The 22,087-nt window shown below is 40.8% G+C and overlaps 2 protein-coding genes across 2 annotated transcripts in view; one reads left to right on the forward strand and one right to left on the reverse strand.

Moving 5' to 3' along the window:
• Nucleotides 1-266: 266 nt before the first annotated feature.
• LOC142664855 (heat shock protein HSP 90-alpha-like) lies at nucleotides 267-14,427 on the reverse strand. Its single transcript, XM_075844248.1, has 11 exons — nucleotides 14,094-14,427; nucleotides 13,234-13,381; nucleotides 12,531-12,897; nucleotides 12,242-12,375; nucleotides 11,177-11,473; nucleotides 6,460-6,625; nucleotides 6,099-6,289; nucleotides 5,783-5,930; nucleotides 5,404-5,672; nucleotides 4,953-5,286; nucleotides 267-2,082 (listed from the first exon to the last, which is right to left on the reverse strand). Exons 2-11 carry the CDS (start codon nucleotides 13,378-13,380, stop codon nucleotides 1,973-1,975), a joined length of 2,163 nt encoding a protein of 720 aa, XP_075700363.1. The 5' UTR covers nucleotide 13,381; nucleotides 14,094-14,427; the 3' UTR covers nucleotides 267-1,972.
• A 5,503-nt stretch (nucleotides 14,428-19,930) lies between these two features.
• The window catches only part of WDR20 (WD repeat domain 20), a 28,190-nt gene continuing 26,033 nt past the window's right edge, over nucleotides 19,931-22,087 (forward strand). The window contains exon 1 of the mRNA XM_075844250.1: nucleotides 19,931-20,237. Coding sequence (XP_075700365.1) covers nucleotides 19,989-20,237 — 249 coding nt within the window. The 5' untranslated portion in view covers nucleotides 19,931-19,988. The remainder of the gene's footprint in view (nucleotides 20,238-22,087) is intronic.

Here is a 22,087-nt window from a genome sequence, read left to right on the forward strand (position 1 = left end):
TTTTGTGTAAACAGCCCCTATGCAGACATAAGTGTTTCCATGGTTACAGACTACAAACAATCTCAGTGTGTAGTCTGATTTTGCAGTCATGTACAGTATTACCCCACTGCTTGACCTCCTCCTGGGCACTAAGGCATCTATAGTCAACACAGGTCAGTGTTAAATAGCAGTATATATATATATATAAATATATGTCTGATGAGAACCTGAGATGGCACACAGGCTGGAAAGGGAAAACGGCTTCACAGGAAACACCCACTGAGCTCTGAACTTGCAGCTCCACAAGCAGACATTTTATTGAAAGATGGAAAATAAAAGAGGCAATACAAAAATCAGCCAGCAACAAAGTTAACAACAACTAGTGAAATGCAACTGCTTTGTATACACTTATGGTGTTAAACATAGTTAATGGCAGACAAATATATTTCTATATAAACAGCGGTAATACTCCCAATCAAACCCCCAATCCTGGAGGGTCTGTAGGCCCCTGAAGAAACATAAGAAAAAAAGCAGCATCCTCTGGTACAAGAACATATCATGCTAACTGCAAAGTGATATAATGATGCTATACAATCACATAAATGATCAGAAGGAAGTTCAGTGCTTGGAGGAAATGAATATCGGTGATATTGTTAAAGAATTTATGTGGGGATCAAAAATGATTAGTCCCTGCAGTATGTGATACGCTCGCTAATATACATTCCGGTCCCCCGTCTCGCTGATTATGAGATTTTACATAGATTATTATAGCGCTGCCGGGGGGACCGGATGTCTAGTTGCACCGCCTTCTTTGATGACGACACGACTCTTCGTCATGTGATCAGCCCCGTTGTACTCTATGTACAAGCAGGAGCAGTAATACAGCGAGTAGATGGAGTACAGCGGGCCGGTCATGTGACTAAGAGTCGTATCGTCATCAAAGAAGACTGTGCAACTAGACTTCCGGTTCTCCGGCAGCGCTATAAAGATCATCATGACCTATCCTCTGCTTTTACATCCATGTATATGACTGATCAGTCCCATCTTATAAAGTTGCTTCACTATTTTAAGCTTCTTTTTTTGTTGTATTTTTGTTGATTATTACTTTATCTGATCTTGTGTTCCTCTAAGAAGACTGTTCTGAGGGTGAATGATGACATAAACCAGCATCGGGATTGGGGACCCAGTTTTCATTTGAGTTACCGGACTTTCCCCAATATCTCTTCTTCTCATAATCCTATGTCTCTTTTCCGGGCTAGACTGTCTTTTATATTGGGGTTATATACAATAATCCACCAAAATCAATGACTGGAAGCCTGGTCTATTGGGAAGAGCAATGCATGATGTCATTGGGGTATAGTATGACGTCATAATGAAAAACATGAATCTGCAGACAATCTAGTTGCCCACTCTCATGATAAATGATTTGCCAGCCCCCATACTTTCTCCCTGTCTCCATAGGAGATAATATTATGTTTGCCGCCAAGCAAATGTGGGTTATTGAGGGCGATAACTGCTGGAAAACAACTTCCGGTTGAACAAAATGGCATCAGTACTATTATAAAGCTATTATGCATACCTCTGTGTTACCTGGTATGAACATTTTATCGGTCAGGTCAGTTTGATGTATACAGTACATTGATTTTCCGGAAAATAATGAAAAAACTGACAAATCTGCCGCTTAATCTTTATATTACCAAAAAAGTTTACCGGTTACTAAAAAGTGAAACATTAAGAAACAAACTCGTACAATAAAGCAACCTGCACATTGCAAGTAGTCTAACAAATAAAAAAGCTCCAAAAAGACAAACAATGATAAAAAAAAATGACAGGTCTGCATAGATGGGAGATTAAATAATGATGCATTCAGATAATGAATTATTCTTATCATCAGAGCTTTATATATTATGAATATCTCCCATGTTAATAAGATATTTTACAAAAACATTCACATTTGTTCATAAGACTTTGCAGAATCTGACAGTCATTGCTCTCAGTCCACTTCTTCCATCCTGGACGTGTCATCGTCGCCCTCTAGTGGTGGCATCTCTTCTAGTACTGGACTTGTGACGTCCTCCTGAGTGACATCATCTTCATCAATCCCTGTGCACAACAGTGAGAGCATGAGACTCAAATACTGTAACTAATCAAGTTATATGTCAAACTCTATATATACACACTATAAGCCAAACCACACATACACAATATGGCCAAAAATATGCAGACCCCTCGTAATTGTTAAGTTCAGGTGTTTCACTGGCACCCATTGCAAACAGGTGCATAAAATCAAGCATTGAGAAACCATAGAGAAACAATACTAGTTGTATGGATGGTATTGAAGAGCTCACTTTACAGGTGGTGCTGTGATAGGATGTTGTCTTAACCATTAGTTTGTGAAATTTCTGATCTTCTAGATCTGCCCTGGTCACATGTAAGTGTTATTATTATCCGCTAGATCTGCCCTGGTCACCTGTAAGTGCTATTATTATGTGCTAGATCTTCCCTGGTCACCTGTAAGTGCTATTATTATCTGCTAGATCTACCCTGGTCACCTATAAGTGTTATTAATATCTGCTAGATGTTCCCCGGTCACCTGTAAGTGTTATTATTATCTTCTAGATCTGCCCTAATCACTTGTAAGTGTTATTATTATCTGCTAGATGTGCCCTGGTCATCTGTAACTGCTGTTATTATGTGCTTAACCGGTTAGTGACCGGCCCATAGTGTTTCTACGTCGGTCACTAACGGGCCTTATTCCGATGCCATAGACTTTTTACGTCACGGCATCGGAATAAGTAAACAGAGCAGGGAGCTGTCAAAACTCCCTGCTCTCAGCTGCCAGAGGCAGCTGAGGGCTAGGGGCGTCCCTGCTCGACCGGGTGAGATCGATATAAGTATCGATCTCACCCGTTTAACCCCTCAGATGCGGTGCTGAATAGCGTGCACCGCATCTGAGTGGTTTTGGAGAGAGGGAGGGAGCTCCCTCTCTCTCCCACCAACACCCGGCGATACGATCGCCGAGTGTCAGTGTCTCCCATGGCAGCCGGGGGCCTAATAAAGGCCCCCAGGTCTGCCTGTAGTGAATGCCTGCTAGGTCATGCCGGAGGCCTAGCAGATGCCTGTCCGTTTTACACGGACAGGCAGTAATACACTGCAATACAGAAGTATTGCAGTGTATTATAAATGCAATCGGAGGATCGCATAGATAAGTCCCCTAGTGGGACTAGTAAAAAAGTTTAAAAAAAAGTTTAATAAAAAGTGAAAAAAAACTAAGTGAAAAAAATATGAAAAACCCACTTTTCCCCTTACAAAATGCTTTATTATTATTAACAAACAAAATAAAGTAAAAAAGTTACACATATTTGGTATTGCCGCGTCCGTAACGACCCCAACTATAAACTTATTACATTATTTAACCCGCACGGTGAACGTCGTAAAAAATAAAATAAAGAAAAATTCAAAAATTGCTGTTTTCTTTGAATCCAGCCTTAAAAAAAATTTGATAAAAAGTGATAAAAAAGTCGCATCTACTCCAAAATGTTACCGATAAAAACTACAAGTCGTCCCGCAAAAAAAAAGCCCTCATACATTTGCATCGGTGAAAAAATAAAAACATTACGGCACTTCAAATATGGAGACACAAAAACAAATCATTTTGAAAAAAAAAGTGTTTTCACTGTGCAAAAGTAGTAAAACATACAAAAACTATACAAATTTGGTATCGCTGCAATCGCAACAGCCCGCTGAATAAAGTTATTGTGTTATTTATATCACACGGTAAACGGCGTAAATTTAGGACGCAAAAAAGTGTGGCAAAATTGCTGGTTTTTTTCTATCCCCCCCCTAAAAAAAAGTTAATCAATAAATAATATGTACCCCAAAATGGTGCTATTTAAAATTACAACTTGTCCCGCAAAAAACAAGACCTTATACGGCTATGTCGAAGCAAAAATAAAAAGTGTATAGCTCTTTGAATGAGACGATGGAAAAACGTAAAAAATGGCTTGGTCATTAACGTCTAAAATAGGCTGGTCATTAAGGGGTTTAATCTACCCTGGTCACCTGTAAGTGTTATTATTGTGAACAGAAGCGTCTAGAAGTTACAACAGCTCAATAATGAAGTGGTAGATTATTCAAACTCACAGATTTGGGCCACCGAGTGCTGAAACATGTAACGTGTAAAAATCGCCTATCCTCTGTTATATCACTCACTACAGAGATCCACACTGCCTCTGGAAGTGACATTAACACAAGAACTGTGCGCCTGTGAGTGTCCATGGTCACTGCACACAAGCCTAAGATCATTATGCACAATGCCAAGTGTCGGCTGGAGTAATGTAAAGCACGTCAGCACTGGACTCTGGAGCAGTGTGTTCTCTGCAGTAATAAATCACTGCTTAGTATCTGGCAGTCTAATGGAGGAATCATCTGGGTTTGGCGGACACCAGGAGAATGCTACCTACCAGAATGCATAGTGCCTACTGTAACATTTGGTGAAGAAATGTACTACAATCCCCGAACAGTTATTAAAGGCCTTGTCCGGTTTAGAAAAAACATTTTCTAAGTCGACTACGCTATTGTCAGAACGACGGAACCCTTGGACAACTGAGACAAACGGAAACCATTGGCACCGGATCCGTCACCATTGAAATCAATGGTGATGGAAACGGAAACCTTTGGTTTTCGTTTGTGTCAGTCAGGGTCTTGTTCCCACGGAAAGCTCAGACGGAACAGTACCCTAGCGCAGATGTGAACGAAGCCTAACTGCCAAGTTTCCACAGATTACAGCTGGTCGCTGGGGGTCCCAGCAGGGGGACTCTTTGTGATCATCTTGTTGTCATGGCAGCCTTTTAGCAAGTAGGGGTTGTCCAAAGCGGAGATCACCTTTAAAGCCATTCAGCAAATGTTTCCTGCTTCTAAGATAATTCATAGATAATCAATGGACATAAAAAAAAAAATAGGGACTCACTTACCTAAGCCAAGCTTGATCATCCTGTAGATACGGTTGGCATGGGTCTGTGGGTCTTCCAAGCTGAAGCCCGATGACAGGAGGGCAGTTTCATAGAGCAGAGTAACCAGATCCTTCACCGACTTGTCATTCTTGTCGGACTCTGCTTTTTGACGCAGATTTTCTATGATCGGATGTTCACAGTTGATTTCTAGGTGTTTCTTTGCTGCCATGTAGCCCATTATGGAGTTGTCCCGGAGAGCCTGAGCCTTCATGATGCGCTCCATGTTGGCTGACCACCCATAGGTGCTAGTCACAATGCAGCATGGGGACTCCACCAGTCTGTTTGAGATAACCACCTAGACATAATAAACTTGGGTGTTACCACATGACATATCCAGTAGAAACCTAAATCTGATCATTTGTATGTGTCAATAAAAGCATCAAGGTCATGGACAAGCTCCAAGAAAACCTACCTTTTCCACATTCTTGTCCAGAATGTCTTTCATAGTCTTGCAGAGGTCTTCAAATTTAAGTTTAATCTCCTCCTGTTTCTTCTTCTCTTCTTCATCTTCTGGGAGCTCCAACCCTTCCTTCGTTACAGAGACCAAAGTCTTTCCATCAAACTCCTTGAGCTGTTGGACACAGTACTCATCAATGGGCTCGGTCATATAGATCACTTCTAGGCCGTGTTTCCGGAGTTTCTCCACAAAGGCTGAATGAGCCACTTGGTCCTTGGTCTCTCCTAAGAAGGTCAGGAACATGAGATCAGTAAGGAAGTACAGAAGATGTGAGACAACACTTGGTGGTCTCAGATAGACCTCAATAACCCAGTGGAGGAGCAATAGATCTTACCTGTGATGTAGTAGATGTGTTTCTGATTTTCCCTCATACGAGAGACGTATTCAGCCAGAGAGATCATCTCATCTCCAGAACCGGAGGAGTGATAACGTAAGAGCTCCGAAAGCTTCTTACGGTTCTGGGTATCTTCATGGATTCCAAGCTTTTAAATAAAAAATTATAAATGAATAACTCAACACAAATATCTCTTCAGTTGACCATCTCAATACTTGGAACCATCCATGGTTTTAAGAAAAGACCCTAAGGAGATGTAGGTTTCTGAATGGTCCTTATACTAGATGTATAGAACAATATATAATTCTTCTCTTACTTTGATATTCTTGGAGAACTGCTCATAAAATTTCTTGTAGTTCTCTTTGTCCTCAGCTAGCTCGGTGAATAGTTCTAGACACTTCTTCACCAGGTTCTTGCGGATGACTTTGAGGATTTTGCTCTGCTGAAGTGTCTCACGGGAAATATTGAGGGGTAAGTCCTCAGAGTCCACCACTCCCTTCATGAAATCTGTGGAAAATGCAAAGCATGGTCAGACCACAAGTTCTTCCAAGACCAAGATAAATAGAAATTGTGTTCTTGAATAGGTTTACAATATCAGCTTGAGGGACATGAGCCCATAATTCATGTAAATAGGCTATGAAGGTACCAAAATTATTACATGTATAATAAAAACATACTCAGAAAGTCTGGGATTAGGTCATCGCAGTTGTCCATGATGAAGACTCTGCGCACATACAGCTTAATGTTATTCTTCTTCTTCCTGTTCTCAAACAAGTCAAAAGTTACCCTTCGGGGAACAAAGACAAGGGCTCTAAACTCGAGCTGTCCTTCCACAGAGAAATGCTGGAAACAAGAACACAGGAACATCATAGCAAAGTGCTTAGTTTCCCAGTTCGGAGGATGTGTTACGGAGCAGTTCCAGTAACCTTAAAGATTAAGAACATATTTCATATTTTTTTTGCCTAGGGAGGATTTGTCTCCTACACTGGTTTTCTAACTCACAGAAGTGGTTGTCACTTCTTACTGCCCCTAATGGACAATAATGGAACTACTATTATACTGCCCCTATGTACAAGAATATAACTACTATAATACTGCCCCCTATGTACAAGAATATAACTACTATAATACTGCCCCTATATACAATATAACTACTATAATACTGCCCCCTATATACAAGAATATAACTACTATAATACTGCCCCTATATACAAGAATATAACTACTATAATACTGCCCCCTATATTCATGAATATAACTACTATAATACTGCTCCTATATACAAGAATATAACTACTATAATACTGCCCCCTATACACAAGAATATAACTACTATAATACTGCTCCTATATACAAGAATATAACTGCTATAATACTGCTCCCTGTATACAAGAACATAACTACTATAATACTGCTGCTATATACAAGAATATAACTACTATAATACTGCCTCCTATATACAAGAATATAACTACTAAAATAGTGCCCCTATATACAAGAATATAACTACTATAATACTGCCCCCTATATACAATATAACTACTATAATACTGCCCCCTATATACAAGAATATAACTACTATAATACTGCCCCCTATATACAAGAATATAACTACTATAATACTGCCCCCTATATACATGAATATAATTACTAGAATACTGCCCCCTATATACAAGAATATAACTACTATAATACTGCCCCCTATATACAAGAATATAACTACTAGAATACTGCCCCCTATATACAAGAATATAACTACTAGAATACTGCCCCCTATATACAAGAATATAACTACTATAATATTGCCTCCTATATACAAGAATATAACTACTATAATACTGGCCCCTATATACAACAATATAACTACTATAATACTGCTCCTATATACCAGAATATAACTACTATAATACTGACCCCTATATACAAGAATATAACTACTATAATACTGCTCCTATATATTAGAATATAACTACTATAATACTGCCCCCTTTATACAAGAATATAACTACTATAATACTGCCTCCTATATACAACAATATAACTACTATATTACTGTCCCCTATATACAAGAATATAACTACTATAATACTGTCCCCTATGTACAAGAATATAACTACTATAATACTGCCCCTATATACAAGAATATAACTACTATAATACTGCCCCCTATATACAAGAATATAACTACTATAATACTGCCCCCTATATACAAGAATATAACTACTAGAAAACTGCCCCCTATATACAAGAATATAACTACTATAATACTGCCCCCTATATACAAGAATATAACTACTATAATACTGCCACCTATATACAAGAATATAACTACTATAATACTGGTCCTATATACAAGAATATAACTACTATAATACTGCCCCCTATATACAAGAATATAACTACTATAATACTGCCCCCTATATACAAGAATATAACTACTATAATATTGCCACCTATATACAAGAATATAACTACTATAATACTGCTCCTATATACAAGAATATAACTACTATAATACTGCCCCCTATATACACGAATATAACTACTATAATACTGGCCCCTATATACAAGAATATAACTACTATAATACTGCCCCTATATACAAGAATATAACTACTATAATACTGCTCCTATATACAAGAATATAACTACTATAATACTGCCCCTATATACAAGAATATAACTACTATAATACTGCTCCTATATACAAGAATATAACTACTATAATACTGCCCCCTATATACACAAATATAACTACTATAATACTGGCCCCTATATACAAGAATATAACTACTATAATACTGCCCCTATATACAAGAATATAACTACTATAATACTGCTCCTATATACAAGAATATAACTACTATAATACTGCCCCTATATACAAGAATATAACTACTATAATACTGCTCCTATATACAAGAATATAACTACTATAATACTGCTCCTATATACAAGAATATAACTACTATAATACTGCCCCTATACACAAGAATATAACTACTATAATACTGCTCCTATATACAAGAATATAACTACTATAATACTGCTCCTATATACAAGAATATACTACTATAATACTGCCCCTATACACAAGAATATAACTACTATAATACTGCCCCCTATATACAAGAATATAACTACTATAGTACTGCCCCCTATGTACAAGAATGTAACTGCTACAATACTGACCCCTATATACAAGAATATAACTACTATAATACTGCTCCTATATACAAGAATATAACTACTATAATACTGCCCCCTATATACAAGAATATAACTACTATAATACTGCCTCCTATATACAAGAATATAACTACTATAATACTGCTCCTATATACAAGAATATAACTACTATAATACTGCCTCCTATATACAAGAATATAACTACTATAATACTGCCCCTATATACAAGAATATAACTACTATAATACTGCTCCTATATACAAGAATATAACTACTATAATACTGCTCCTATATACAAGAATATAACTACTAGAATACTGCCCCCTATATACAAGAATATAACTACTATAATATTGCCTCCTATATACAAGAATATAACTACTATAATACTGCCCCCTATATACAAGAATATAACTACTATAATACTGCTCCTATATACCAGAATATAACTACTATAATACTGACCCCTATATACAAGAATATAACTACTATAATACTGCTCCTATATACTAGAATATAACTACTATAATACTGCCCCCTATATACAAGAATATAACTACTATAATACTGCCTCCTATATACAAGAATATAACTACTATAATACTAATCCTATATACAAGAATATAACTACTATAATACTGCCTCCTATATACAAGAATATAACTACTATAATACTGCTCCTATATACAAGAATATACTACTATAATACTGCCCCTATACACAAGAATATAACTACTATAATACTGCCCCCTATATACAAGAATATAACTACTATAGTACTGCCCCCTATGTACAAGAATGTAACTGCTACAATACTGACCCCTATATACAAGAATATAACTACTATAATACTGCTCCTATATACAAGAATATAACTACTATAATACTGCCCCCTATATACAAGAATATAACTACTATAATACTGCCTCCTATATACAAGAATATAACTACTATAATACTGCTCCTATATACAAGAATATAACTACTATAATACTGCCTCCTATATACAAGAATATAACTACTATAATACTGCCCCTATATACAAGAATATAACTACTATAATACTGCTCCTATATACAAGAATATAACTACTATAATACTGCTCCTATATACAAGAATATAACTACTAGAATACTGCCCCCTATATACAAGAATATAACTACTATAATATTGCCTCCTATATACAAGAATATAACTACTATAATACTGCCCCCTATATACAAGAATATAACTACTATAATACTGCTCCTATATACCAGAATATAACTACTATAATACTGACCCCTATATACAAGAATATAACTACTATAATACTGCTCCTATATACTAGAATATAACTACTATAATACTGCCCCCTATATACAAGAATATAACTACTATAATACTGCCTCCTATATACAACAATATAACTACTATATTACTGTCCCCTATATACAAGAATATAACTACTATAATACTGTCCCCTATGTACAAGAATATAACTACTATAATACTGCCCCTATATACAAGAATATAACTACTATAATACTGCCCCCTATATACAAGAATATAACTACTATAATACTGCCCCCTATATACAAGAATATAACTACTATAATACTGCCCCCTATATACAAGAATATAACTACTATAATACTGCCCCCTATATACAAGAATATAACTACTATAATATTGCCTCCTATATACAAGAATATAACTACTATAATACTGCCCCCTATATACAAGAATATAACTACTATAATACTGCCACCTATATACAAGAATATAACTACTATAATACTGCTCCTATATACAAGAATATAACTACTATAATACTGCCTCCTATATACAAGAATATAACTACTATAATACTGCCCCTATATACAAGAATATAACTACTATAATACTGCTCCTATATACAAGAATATAACTACTATAATACTGCTCCTATATACAAGAATATAACTACTATAATACTGCCCCTATACACAAGAATATAACTACTATAATACTGCTCCTATATACAAGAATATAACTACTATAATACTGCTCCTATATACAAGAATATACTACTATAATACTGCCCCTATACACAAGAATATAACTACTATAATACTGCCCCCTATATACAAGAATATAACTACTATAGTACTGCCCCCTATGTACAAGAATGTAACTGCTACAATACTGACCCTATGTACAAGAAGATATTATAAGTCCACTTACTTTTACAGCCAGGTGGTCCTCCCAGTCATTGCTGAGACTCTTGTAGAATTCTCCATACTCATCATTGGTGATGTCATCAGGGTTGCGAGTCCAGAGGGGTTTGGTTTTATTCAGCTCTTCTTGGTCAACGTATTTCTCTTTGATCTTTTTTGTCCTCTTTTTCTTTCCATCTTCTTCTTCGTCAGATCCCACGTCTTCAATCTTAGGCTTTTCATCATTGTTCTCTACGTTCTTGTTTTCTGTAATTTCCTCTTCAGCTTCGTTATCACTGATTTCTTTCTCACGTTGCTTCTCCACCTGTCCGGTACGGAAACATATAGCATGGAGTTAGCCTGGAACTGTGCTGTAATATCTCACAGGAGGTGATGGCAACCTCATGGCTTCAAAGCTTTGGTAGAATTCAATAGTCTCAACACTTTCAATGACATGAATTGAGGAGAATCAACGAGAATGGTGAAGCCTTGGGAAAACGTTTTGGGGTGACGGTAATGTGCCAGGAGCATTGCAACATCTTGAAATGTTCTTGGCGTTACAAGGAAACCCACCATTGTTTTGAGTTGGCTGTATGCTGTTGTCAGATGGAGACACAACATTCTCTATCTCCTCACAACAGTCAGAGACCCAAGGTTTACCCATGTAGCAGATTCCTGCAGGGCATAATGAAAGGTTCCTGCAGGCAACAGGTCAGGCAGCACTCACCACCCAATACAAGACACCATGTAGGTCTCAGACGACAGCTATTCCTCCTAATTCCCCCATATACCTGCACTGCTGGGCTCAGCCGAGCATGTATGTGTTTTCAATAGGTAGATGGGAATAGGCTGCTGCCAGACCCCTTTCACAGTGGCTTATCTCCTGCGGGAACAAAGGATGGGGCATGTTACAATCCAACATGCCCTATACTTCTTTCCCCCGACATCTGCCGTCTAGGGAGGATCGGGACATTACCATACATATTTGATAGTTGGCCGATCCCGAAGAAATCGGCAGGTTCAGTCAACTTTCCTATAATGTGAATGGTCTATTCTGCAAATATAATCTCAAGGTACCATATTGAAAACTTACATACAAAGTGATGGGATAGCCAATAAACTGAGAATGTTTCTTCACAACGTCTTTAATCCTCTTTTCCTCCAAGTATTCAGTCATATCTTCCTTCAAGTGTAGAATAACCTTAGTCCCACGTCCCAGGGGCTCACCTGACAACACAGAGGGGGTAGGTTGTTTAGAGAAGAGACTTTGCCATTAGTTCTTTGGGGATTGTTGATTTTGGGCCAACTGGCTCCATTTTTGTGGGTGACACCAGACATTTCTGGCTGACTAATATGATAATGAGACAGAATAGAGAACTTACCGTTGTCTACTCTGATAGTGAAGGATCCTCCGGCTGACGACTCCCAGACATACTGCTCATCATCAATGTGCTTGGTGATCACCGTGACTTTCTCAGCTATAAGGTAGGCCGAGTAGAAACCAACACCAAACTGACCAATCATGGAAATATCTGCTCCGGCCTGCAGAGCCTCCATAAAAGCCTTGGTTCCAGATTTGGCGATGGTGCCCAGGTTGTTGATGAGATCGGCTTTGGTCATGCCGATGCCAGTGTCAATAATAGTCAGGGTGCGTTCATGCTGGTTGGGGATCAGGTCAATTTTTAGGTCTTTCCCAGAATCCAGTTTGCTGGGGTCAGTGAGACTCTCATATCGGATTTTATCCAGAGCCTGAAATATAAAACATACTAAGGTGAGATTACGAGGTAGCAAAAATTGGATTAAATTTAAACAAAAGACAAGTTCAGTTTTTTTACATTATGGACTATATGGAGACATCAAAGTGACCGGAGACATCTATGGATGTGGACCTCATGTATACACAGTAGATGGAGCAATCTTACTATGGTGGGGAGCATTCATGTACCAGGAAGCTGGAGCTGCAAGCTACGTCTCCGATAAAGATGAACCCCATGGCTAAGAGTCTTATAGAAGATGTATATAAAAAAAAATTATATTGCAGAAAAAGTTTCTCCGTAGGATGAAGTTTACTCCGCTTGAACTTACATCAGATGAGTTGGAGATGATTTCTCGTAGGAAGATTTCTTTGTTGGAATAGAAGGTGTTAATGATCAGAGACATCAACTGAGCGATCTCAGCTTGGAAAGCAAAAGTCTCCACCGCCTCCTCCATCATCCTGGTGTCTTCGGGCATCCTAGGGAACGTAAATGTAGAACATGAGATTTTATCCTCCAACCTCTCAGGTAGCCATAGACAACCAGACGACTCATGGAAGATCATTCTAACCATAGCAAAATCTGGAGATACTCTATGTCATACCTTGTAGAAGGTGGTCTATTTTCTCGGCAGTCTACCCTGGGAACAACAACAATAACCCTCACCCTTCTTGTTTCCCATGCCGTTCTAATCCCATCCTGGACTATTCCTAATGATACTGGCAGTAAGATCCACATCTATGGGCCCTCCAGTCAAGGGCATATACTTATGAGCAAGCACAATTGCTCATACCCACTTTGACCTTTGGTGCGGCAGAAGAATGGCTGCACACTGCTTGCAGTCACTGAATGACAACCTTCATTACTTACCTCTAGCTGCTGAAAATCCATCTTGATCATGTAATACTCCATAAAGAACAATGTATTAGGGCTCTGTCTTGTCAGGAGCCATGCACCTCTATGATCATCACAGATTTTCATCCTTTAGATGTAATCAATTAATATTCCCATTCACTGACAGCAAGCAGCAATCTTATAATGGATGCAAAGTATCTTAGAAAATTGTACATTTCCATTATACAATGGATAAGCGTCATTTACTGAATCTAGAATAACACATAACCAGCCTATAGCAAAACCCAATACATAGTGTGCATACCCCATTTGATGATACCCCCAAAGACGTCTTACCTGATCTATATATGTTGTATCCCCTCTTTATCTGCACGACCGATCTGCGACTAATCCTTATCTTTGCAATTGCGCCGCCTCTGCTTTTCCCAATGCAATGGCTGTGAGTTTTCTCTTCTTCTATCAGACCGGCTTGTGCTTGCTCTACATGTAGCGGTGTAGTGTTCGCTATCAGTCTGTGTGGCTGAGCTGTGTCCTCTCTGCTATGTCTCTGCGCTGTGTCCTCTCTGCTACGTCTCCGCACTGTGTTCCCAGCTGCTCTTTATATCAGGCGATGCCGCATTCTGGAAGAGTCTAAGATCTGGAAGGACCGAGAAGCAGAAGCTTCCAGACTCACAGGGTGTAGGATGTCAGTACTAAATGGGAGAAGAGGGTGGGGGGTCATCTGCACTGCAACATAGTGAAAATGTATTTATATCTACATCCATCCCCAGTCTGGTGCAGGACGTCGCCCTATCTGGAACGTGCACTTTCCATTCATACAGAAGAAAATTTAGTTCAGCGGTTGCATATAATTCAGGGACAATCATAAAGGGCCCATTTGCAGCTTTTTGACCAAAGGATCTTGCACTTGTCAACTTGCACATTATATTATTAATATGCTGGTATTTGTGGTCCAATATAATGGTGTAGCTATAGGGGTTGCAGGCGCTATACCTGGGGAGCGGGCAAAAACCTACCTGCAACATAGGAAAATAGCAGCAGATGATACAATGATGTCATCACACCAGATGACATCATTGGACAAATTAATATCTTACTATTAGAGTGTATGCAAATTCCCCATAGCAGCGGTCTGCAACCTGTGGCTCTCCAGGCATTATCGAACCACAAGTCCCAGACTGAGGCTGTGAGGTTATGCTGGGAGTTGTTGTTTCAGAGAACCTCAGATTGCAGACTGCTGCTGTACAGTGTGATGTCATATGTGGCAGCGCTTGATGTCATTGGTTAGGAGTCGGCCACAGGTATAAAATGTGCACCAAGGCTCATGAGTGTGAAGCTATGCCTCTGGTGTTGCATCCACTAGGGTGGCCCACCTTTAATTTACTTCACTAGTTTAATTTATAAAGTACAATGCTATTTGTAGGAGAAAAAAACAATGTAAAATAAACCTCGAAACAATACAAAAAAAAGGGAAATATCAGTTGCTCCTTAGTAACAGACTGCAGGTTGCCAGTTTATCAGCATTCACTCTTATCCACTGAGGAGCAACTGACCAGTCTAGTTCAGTAAAATGCGGGTTTTACACATTTCATTGTCCTGTCCCTTTAAAGAGGCTCTGTCACCACATTATAAGTGGCCTATCTTGTACGTGATGTGATCGGCGCTGTAATGTAGATTACAGGAGTGTTTTTTTATTTAGAAAAACGATACTTTTTTACGGAGTTATGACCTATAGTAGCTTTATGCTAATGAGTTTCTTAATGGACAACTGGGCGTATTTTACTATATGGCCAAGTGGGCGTTGTACAGAGAAGTGTATGACGCTGACCAATGGCATACGCCATGCTGTGGTCAGACTCTGAGACAGCATCAGAGATGGCATCAGAAATGGAGAATGTTTTCGGCAGTGATGATGATAGCGTCACATCAGGTTCCTCTTCAGGGGACGTTGTCCCTGACGCAGTTGAAACTGCAGAACATGGAAGCGCAGGGCCTAGTAGCGCTGTAGCACGGGACAGTCTGGTCCCTCCAGTTCAGGCTCTCGTATGGGCACCTGCTCCATCTTTTGGGCCTAGAATCCATGCATTTTCTGCCACTCCTGGCATAACTGTGGACAATTGTAATCTTGCCCAAATGGATTACTTCAGTTTATTTATTACTGGCGACCTCCTAAATGTAATCGTCCACCGAAGCAATTTATATGCCACGCAGCATATAAGGCAGAAACCTTCATCCACCCATGCCAGAGATTGGACGCCCACCAATTTGGCAGAATTAAAAAAAATATTTGGGGCTTATCCTAAATATGGGTATTGTAAAAAAAAAGCCCTCCATAAGATCGTACTGGTCAACAACACCCGCCCAAGACACCCCAGCGTATTCTGCAGTCATGCCCAGGTCTCATTACAAACCGATAATGAGCTCCCTCCACTTCAATGACAACTCACGGCCCCCACCCCAGTACCCATTCATACCGTGATCGGTTGTTCAAATTAAGACCACTGATAAATTGTCTAAACAAACTTTTACCCGAGAGTAGAATGTAAGCGCGGACGAATCCCTCCTCAACTTCCATGGAAGGTTTAGCTTTCGCCAATATCTACCCTCCAAAAGGGCATGATATGGCATTATGCTTTATAAATTGTGCGAAAGCAGGTCAGGATATACCGCCGTCACCAGAATTTATGAAGGGCGGGACCGCTCAATAATGGTCCCTGGATGCCCCCCTGATCTTTCCACCAGCAGTAAGATCGTGTGGGAGATAATGCAGCCTCCGCTTCACAAGGGGTACCACCTGTACTGCGAAAAATTTTATTCCAGTGCGCCCCTGTTTAGGAATTTGCATGATGCGAGGACCGGGGCGTGTGGTAAAATGCGCAAAATCCGAATTGGTTTTCCGCAGCAATTAGTGGGGAAGCGCATGGTAAAGGGGGACTCCTGTGCTTATGCATCTGAGGAATTGCTGGTGGTCAAGTACAGGGATCGCAAAGACGTGTGTGTGCTAAGCACGATTCATACCGCAGGAACAGTGGCGGTGAGGGAAAGGGGGGCAACATCGAACAAGCACAAACCAGTGAGCGTGTCCGAATATAATAAGTACATGGGGGCGGGTGGATTTAAGCGAAATACTGGCCATTTATCTGCTACTGGTGATAATCCACAACTCATTTGTGCTCTACAAATAAAAAACAGAGGCAGAGACACAAACAGAGGCAGAGACACCGAAGGCCTCATATTCAGGACACCAGAGAAGGCCCCCAGTCTGAGGATGTCAAATGATGGACTGAAAGGCAATTTATCAGTCCCGTTCACCCAACACCAACTAGAAGCGACCCCCCCAAAAAAAGTGCCGCGTCTGCAGAAAAGACGGGCGCCGCAAAGATTCACGATTTATTTGTCCCTCACAACCAGGCCTGTACATTCACCCATGTTTTACAAAATACCACACTGTTCTGAATTATTAGATTTTAGATTATAAATTGAAAATATTTTTGCCCTACATTCCATTTTTATTTTTCCTCCTTATTTTACTCCAAGGGTGAGGGAGGGAATGGGTGGGGGGTGGATGTCATGTTTGTGTATTTTCTAATGTCGACTGCTGGAAAGCGCCATTTGCATAAACCTGCAATTTCTTATTTTAGGAAAGCAAAATAAAATAAATTCCCATTATGCCCCTAGATGAATACTTTTACGATCTACGCTTCAAGAGCAGATATTTTGAAAGTAGGCCGTGTTCACACGGGACGGATATGCTGCGTTAAAGCATACATCCTATGTGACCGCCGCTACAGCCAATCACAGGCCCGGAATGTCCGCTGTGGGAAACTGCTGCATTAACCGTCCTGCTGGCCGGTCTCCTGGGATGACGTTTCATTGATTGGCTGCAGCGGCGGTCACGCGAGATGAAGCGTCATCCTAGGACGCCGGCTTGGAGAAGGAAAGACAGACCCCCTAAGTATAGTGTTTTTTTTTTATTCAGAGTTGAGTTTTTTGCGGCAGAATAGCTGCAAACCCAACTAAAAAAAACAAAACGCAACAACTGCTATTTGTTGTAGGTTTTACATCACCATTGAATTCAATAGGGAATACCCGCAGCAAATATGCAGCGATTACCTTGTGGGGTCTACTTGTGTGAATGAAGTCATTTATGGGGGGTTTCTAAGGTTTCAGCAGCATTAGAACCCCAGAACACAGTATGCGGCTATAAAATCAAGTGCCTCCTTTTATGCCAGGCCCTGGCACATGCCCGCACAGTGAATAAGGCACCCATATTGGGTATCCCCATGCACGGGAGAAGTGGCAGAATGTGAAATGAGATACATTTTATCTGTGGTCCATACTATGTGTGATCACTGTTTGCATAAAATGACACATTTGCTAAATTCTTGAATTTTTTTCCAATTTTGCCCACTTTACAGAAAAAAATAAAAATGATATATACTGACAAATGGCATTAAAACAAAGCCCTATCTGTCCTTTAAAAAGAGTGTAAAATTCAAAGATAAACTTTATTCACCTGCAGAATTATATTCATCTATAGAAGTGCATAGCAAAACCGTGATATTTTCTCCGGTCATTTAGCTGTAAAACAGCCTAGTCCTTAACTGGTTGAGGGGGCTCTAGTCAGGCATCTAGATTTTTTTTTATGGAGTCTGTATTTTAAGGGGTTTGGGGTCTGTATTTCACTAGGTGTTTGTGGTATAGGGGTCTGTATTTATTTAAGGGTCTGTATGTATATAGGGGTTCTTGTTTGGGGGTCTATATTTTTTATAAGGTCTATATTTTTTGTTAGTGGGTTTGGGGTCTGTATTAGTTTAGGGGGTCTGGGTCATACCTCCCAACCGTCCTGCGTACAGCGTACAGTTGGTGTCCCGCTGCCCCGGAGGCCGGGGGTATGTCTCGCTGTCAACTTTATCTGCGTTCTCAGGACGCAGATACAGTTAAACCTAATGCTGCGTCCAGGGAAGCTCTTGACGTCATATATGGACAGTGATGTTAGGGGCTACTCCTGGAGCAGAATGCCCTGCCAGAGTGTTGCTGATACTCTTGCCGGGGAGTCCGCTTCTAGAGGGAGTCCCAACGGCACTATCTACAGGGGGGGGGGGTAGCGCTATCTACAGGGGGTGTGGCACTATCTTCAAGGCACTCTTTACATGGACACTGTGGCACTATATAGGGGCACTATCTAAAGGGGACACTGTGGCACTATCTACAAGGGCACTGGCACTTTATATGTGGGCACTGGCACTAGGGGCAGCTAAGGGGGCATTATACTGTATGGGGCAGCTATTTGGCATTATACTGTGTGGGAGGCACTATGGGAGCATGATACTGTATGGGCTTAACCGGGTGTGTATTGACTTGGGTAGGATTAGAGGCGTGGCTTAAAAAAATAAATATTTGTGATACTCTTTGTGATACTTGAAAGTTGGGAGATTTGCTGGGGTGTGTATTTTTTTAGGGGTCTGGTCGGGGGTCTGTATTAGTTTAGGGGGTCTGGTCTGGGGTCTGTATTAGTTTAGGGGTCTGTTCTGGGGTCTGTATTAGTTTAGGGGGTCTGGTCTGTGGTCTGTATTAGTTTGGGGGTCTGTATTCATTTTGGGGGCGTGTGCATATAAACAGGTGGGGTATCAGGGCAAAAGTTTCACTTTACATGCCACATTTCAGAATCTCCCTGATGTCTCTTCTCAAAAGTTGTCAAGTATTAGTAAAGCTTAGGTTATAGAGCAATGGCAAGCCTAGATCCATGACAGCAGGGGTAGTTCATAGATGCTTTGAATAGCACTGAGTTTGTAATGGAAGATGATGTGACTGCAACATTTATGTGATCTGACACTATTGTATTCCATTAAAGTAAATTACACTGCCACTGACTTCTATGGTAAGGACATATTACATGACTCGATTTGCACGTGAGTCTCATCATAAGACAAAAGATAAACAACATCACATGGGACTAGTGGCCCCAGAGGCCCCTAATAGAGAGGGACACCGAGAAATAATAACATGTAGTTCCTCAAATGCCCAACAGAGGGCGCCAACAAGACACTGACAGCGGCTTACACCCTGCAAGGGGCCCGCATGCGCAGTAGCGCTTATGGCATCACATGGACCCCGCCCACCCAGAGGAGAGGCCGTCCGCTGTAGTGAGCGAACCCCCTGAGGGCTTGTCCTGCGCATGCGTGCTCGGGCAGATCCGGGTATTTGGCAGGATGAGAGCTGCTTTCCAAGATGGCGGCGGAGGGAGGAGGGAAGGAAATGAACGAAATTAAGACCCAGTTCACCACCCGGGAAGGCCTCTACAAGCTCCTCTCTCACTCCGAGTACAGCCGCCCTAACCGGGTGCCCTTTAATTCGCAGGGATCCAACCCTGTCAAGGTTTCATTCGTCAACGTCAACGACCAGTCTGGTAACGGGGATCGGATCTGCTTCAATGTGGGCCGAGAGCTCTACTTCTACATTTATAAAGGCGTCAGGAAGGTAATAACACCCGAGAGTGGGCGGGGCCGGGCGCTGGTCTGTCACATTGGGCCGGAATGGCGGCGGTGTGACTGCAGAGTCAGGTTACAAAACACTGCTGCTCAATGGAGGCTCTGTCATCACATGAGACCTCCTCCACACCCTGCACAGAGGACAGCTCCCGTACACGGGATTCCTGCACAGTGCGGGGCTGTTACCCGATAGTGGGCGGGTACTACACCCTCTTCAATCTTACACTGTATAATGTGTTCTGGTGAATATCTGGCAGCGGCGGTGACCCGGTACAGGATTATATTTTGGGGTCACCTTGTTGATTCTGGGGAACAGTTTGTTCTATTTATGGTGCTGGTTCATATATAAGGCCACACTCATGGTATGGGTTGATATATATGGGCTGTTATCTGTGGTACTAGTGATGTTGCCATCCACCTGCCCAGTATAGAATTATATGGGGTACTTGTTAATATGCCTGACACCTGCACAGTGTATAATTCTGGGTACTGGCATAGTACTGGTTAATATTCCTGGCACCTGCGCAGTGTATAATTCTGGGTACTGGTTAATATTCCTGGCACCTGCGCAGTGTATAATTCTGGGTACTGGTTAATATTCCTGGCACCTGCGCAGTATATAGTTCTGGGTACTGGCATAGTACTGGTTAATATTCCTGGCACCTGCGCAGTGTAGAATTCTGGGTACTGGCATAGTACTGGTTAATATTCCTGGCACCTGCGCAGTGTAGAATTCTGGGTACTGGCATAGTACTGGTTAATATACCGACACCTGCGCAGTGTATAATTCTGGGTACTGGCATAGTACTGGTTAATATTCCCGACACCTGCGCAGTATATAGTTCTGGGTACTGGCATAGTACTGGTTAATATTCCCGGCACCTGCACAGTATATAATTCTGGGTACTGGCATAGTACTGGTTAATATTCCCGACACCTGCGCAGTGTATAATTCTGGGTACTGGCATAGTACTGGTTAATATTCCCGACACCTGCGCAGTATATAGTTCTGGGTACTGGCATAGTACTGGTTAATATTCCCGGCACCTGCACAGTATATAATTCTGGGTACTGGCATAGTACTGGTTAATATTCCCGACACCTGCGCAGTGTATAATTCTGGGTACTGGTTAATATTCCTGGCACCTGCACAGTATATAATTCTGGGTACTGGCATAGTACTGGTTAATATTCCTGGCACCTGCGCAGTGTAGAATTCTGGGTACTGGCATAGTACTGGTTAATATACCGACACCTGCGCAGTGTATAATTCTGGGTACTGGCATAGTACTGGTTAATATTCCCGACACCTGCGCAGTATATAGTTCTGGGTACTGGCATAGTACTGGTTAATATTCCCGACACCTGCGCAGTGTATAATTCTGGGTACTGGTTAATCTCCTTTCCTGTATGATAATTGGGGTACGGGACAGATGACACATGGGGCTTATTAACATATCATGTAATAACGTGTTGTAGCGCGGGGGCCGTCACATGGCCTTATACCTGACAGGTGTAACAGGTGCACGATACTGCCGGTATGTGCAGGTCTACTAATAACGTGTGTGTGTGTATATATATATATATCTCTATCAATTATTAGTAGACCTGCACATACCGGCAGTATCGTGCACCTGTTACACCTGTCAGGTATAAGGCCATGTGGCAGCCCCCGCGGTTAGTGGGGTGTGAAAGATGCTGTACGGTCAGTGGGTCATGTCAGTCCATTAAGGAGCCCCCCCCCCCCTCTGCAATCAAAAATCCTCCGTATATAGAAGTAAAGTTGTTAAATATTTGGCCATTTCTTGCCTATCAGTTATGGGGAAAACTGTGTGTGGC

This window comes from Rhinoderma darwinii, chromosome 12, assembly GCF_050947455.1.
Source record: "Rhinoderma darwinii isolate aRhiDar2 chromosome 12, aRhiDar2.hap1, whole genome shotgun sequence".
NCBI classification, from domain to species: domain Eukaryota; kingdom Metazoa; phylum Chordata; class Amphibia; order Anura; family Rhinodermatidae; genus Rhinoderma; species Rhinoderma darwinii.

Coding starts and splice junctions, on each gene's coding strand:
- LOC142664855 (XM_075844248.1), bottom strand. CDS start 13,380: ATGCCCGAAGACACCAGGATGATGGAGGAGGCGGTGGAGACTTTTGCT. Junction 12,898..13,233: donor TCATCTCCAACTCATCTGAT/GTAAGTTCAAGC, acceptor TTTATATTTCAG/GCTCTGGATAAAATCCGATA. Junction 5,673..5,782: donor ACACATCTACTACATCACAG/GTAAGATCTATT, acceptor TGACCTTCTTAG/GAGAGACCAAGGACCAAGTG.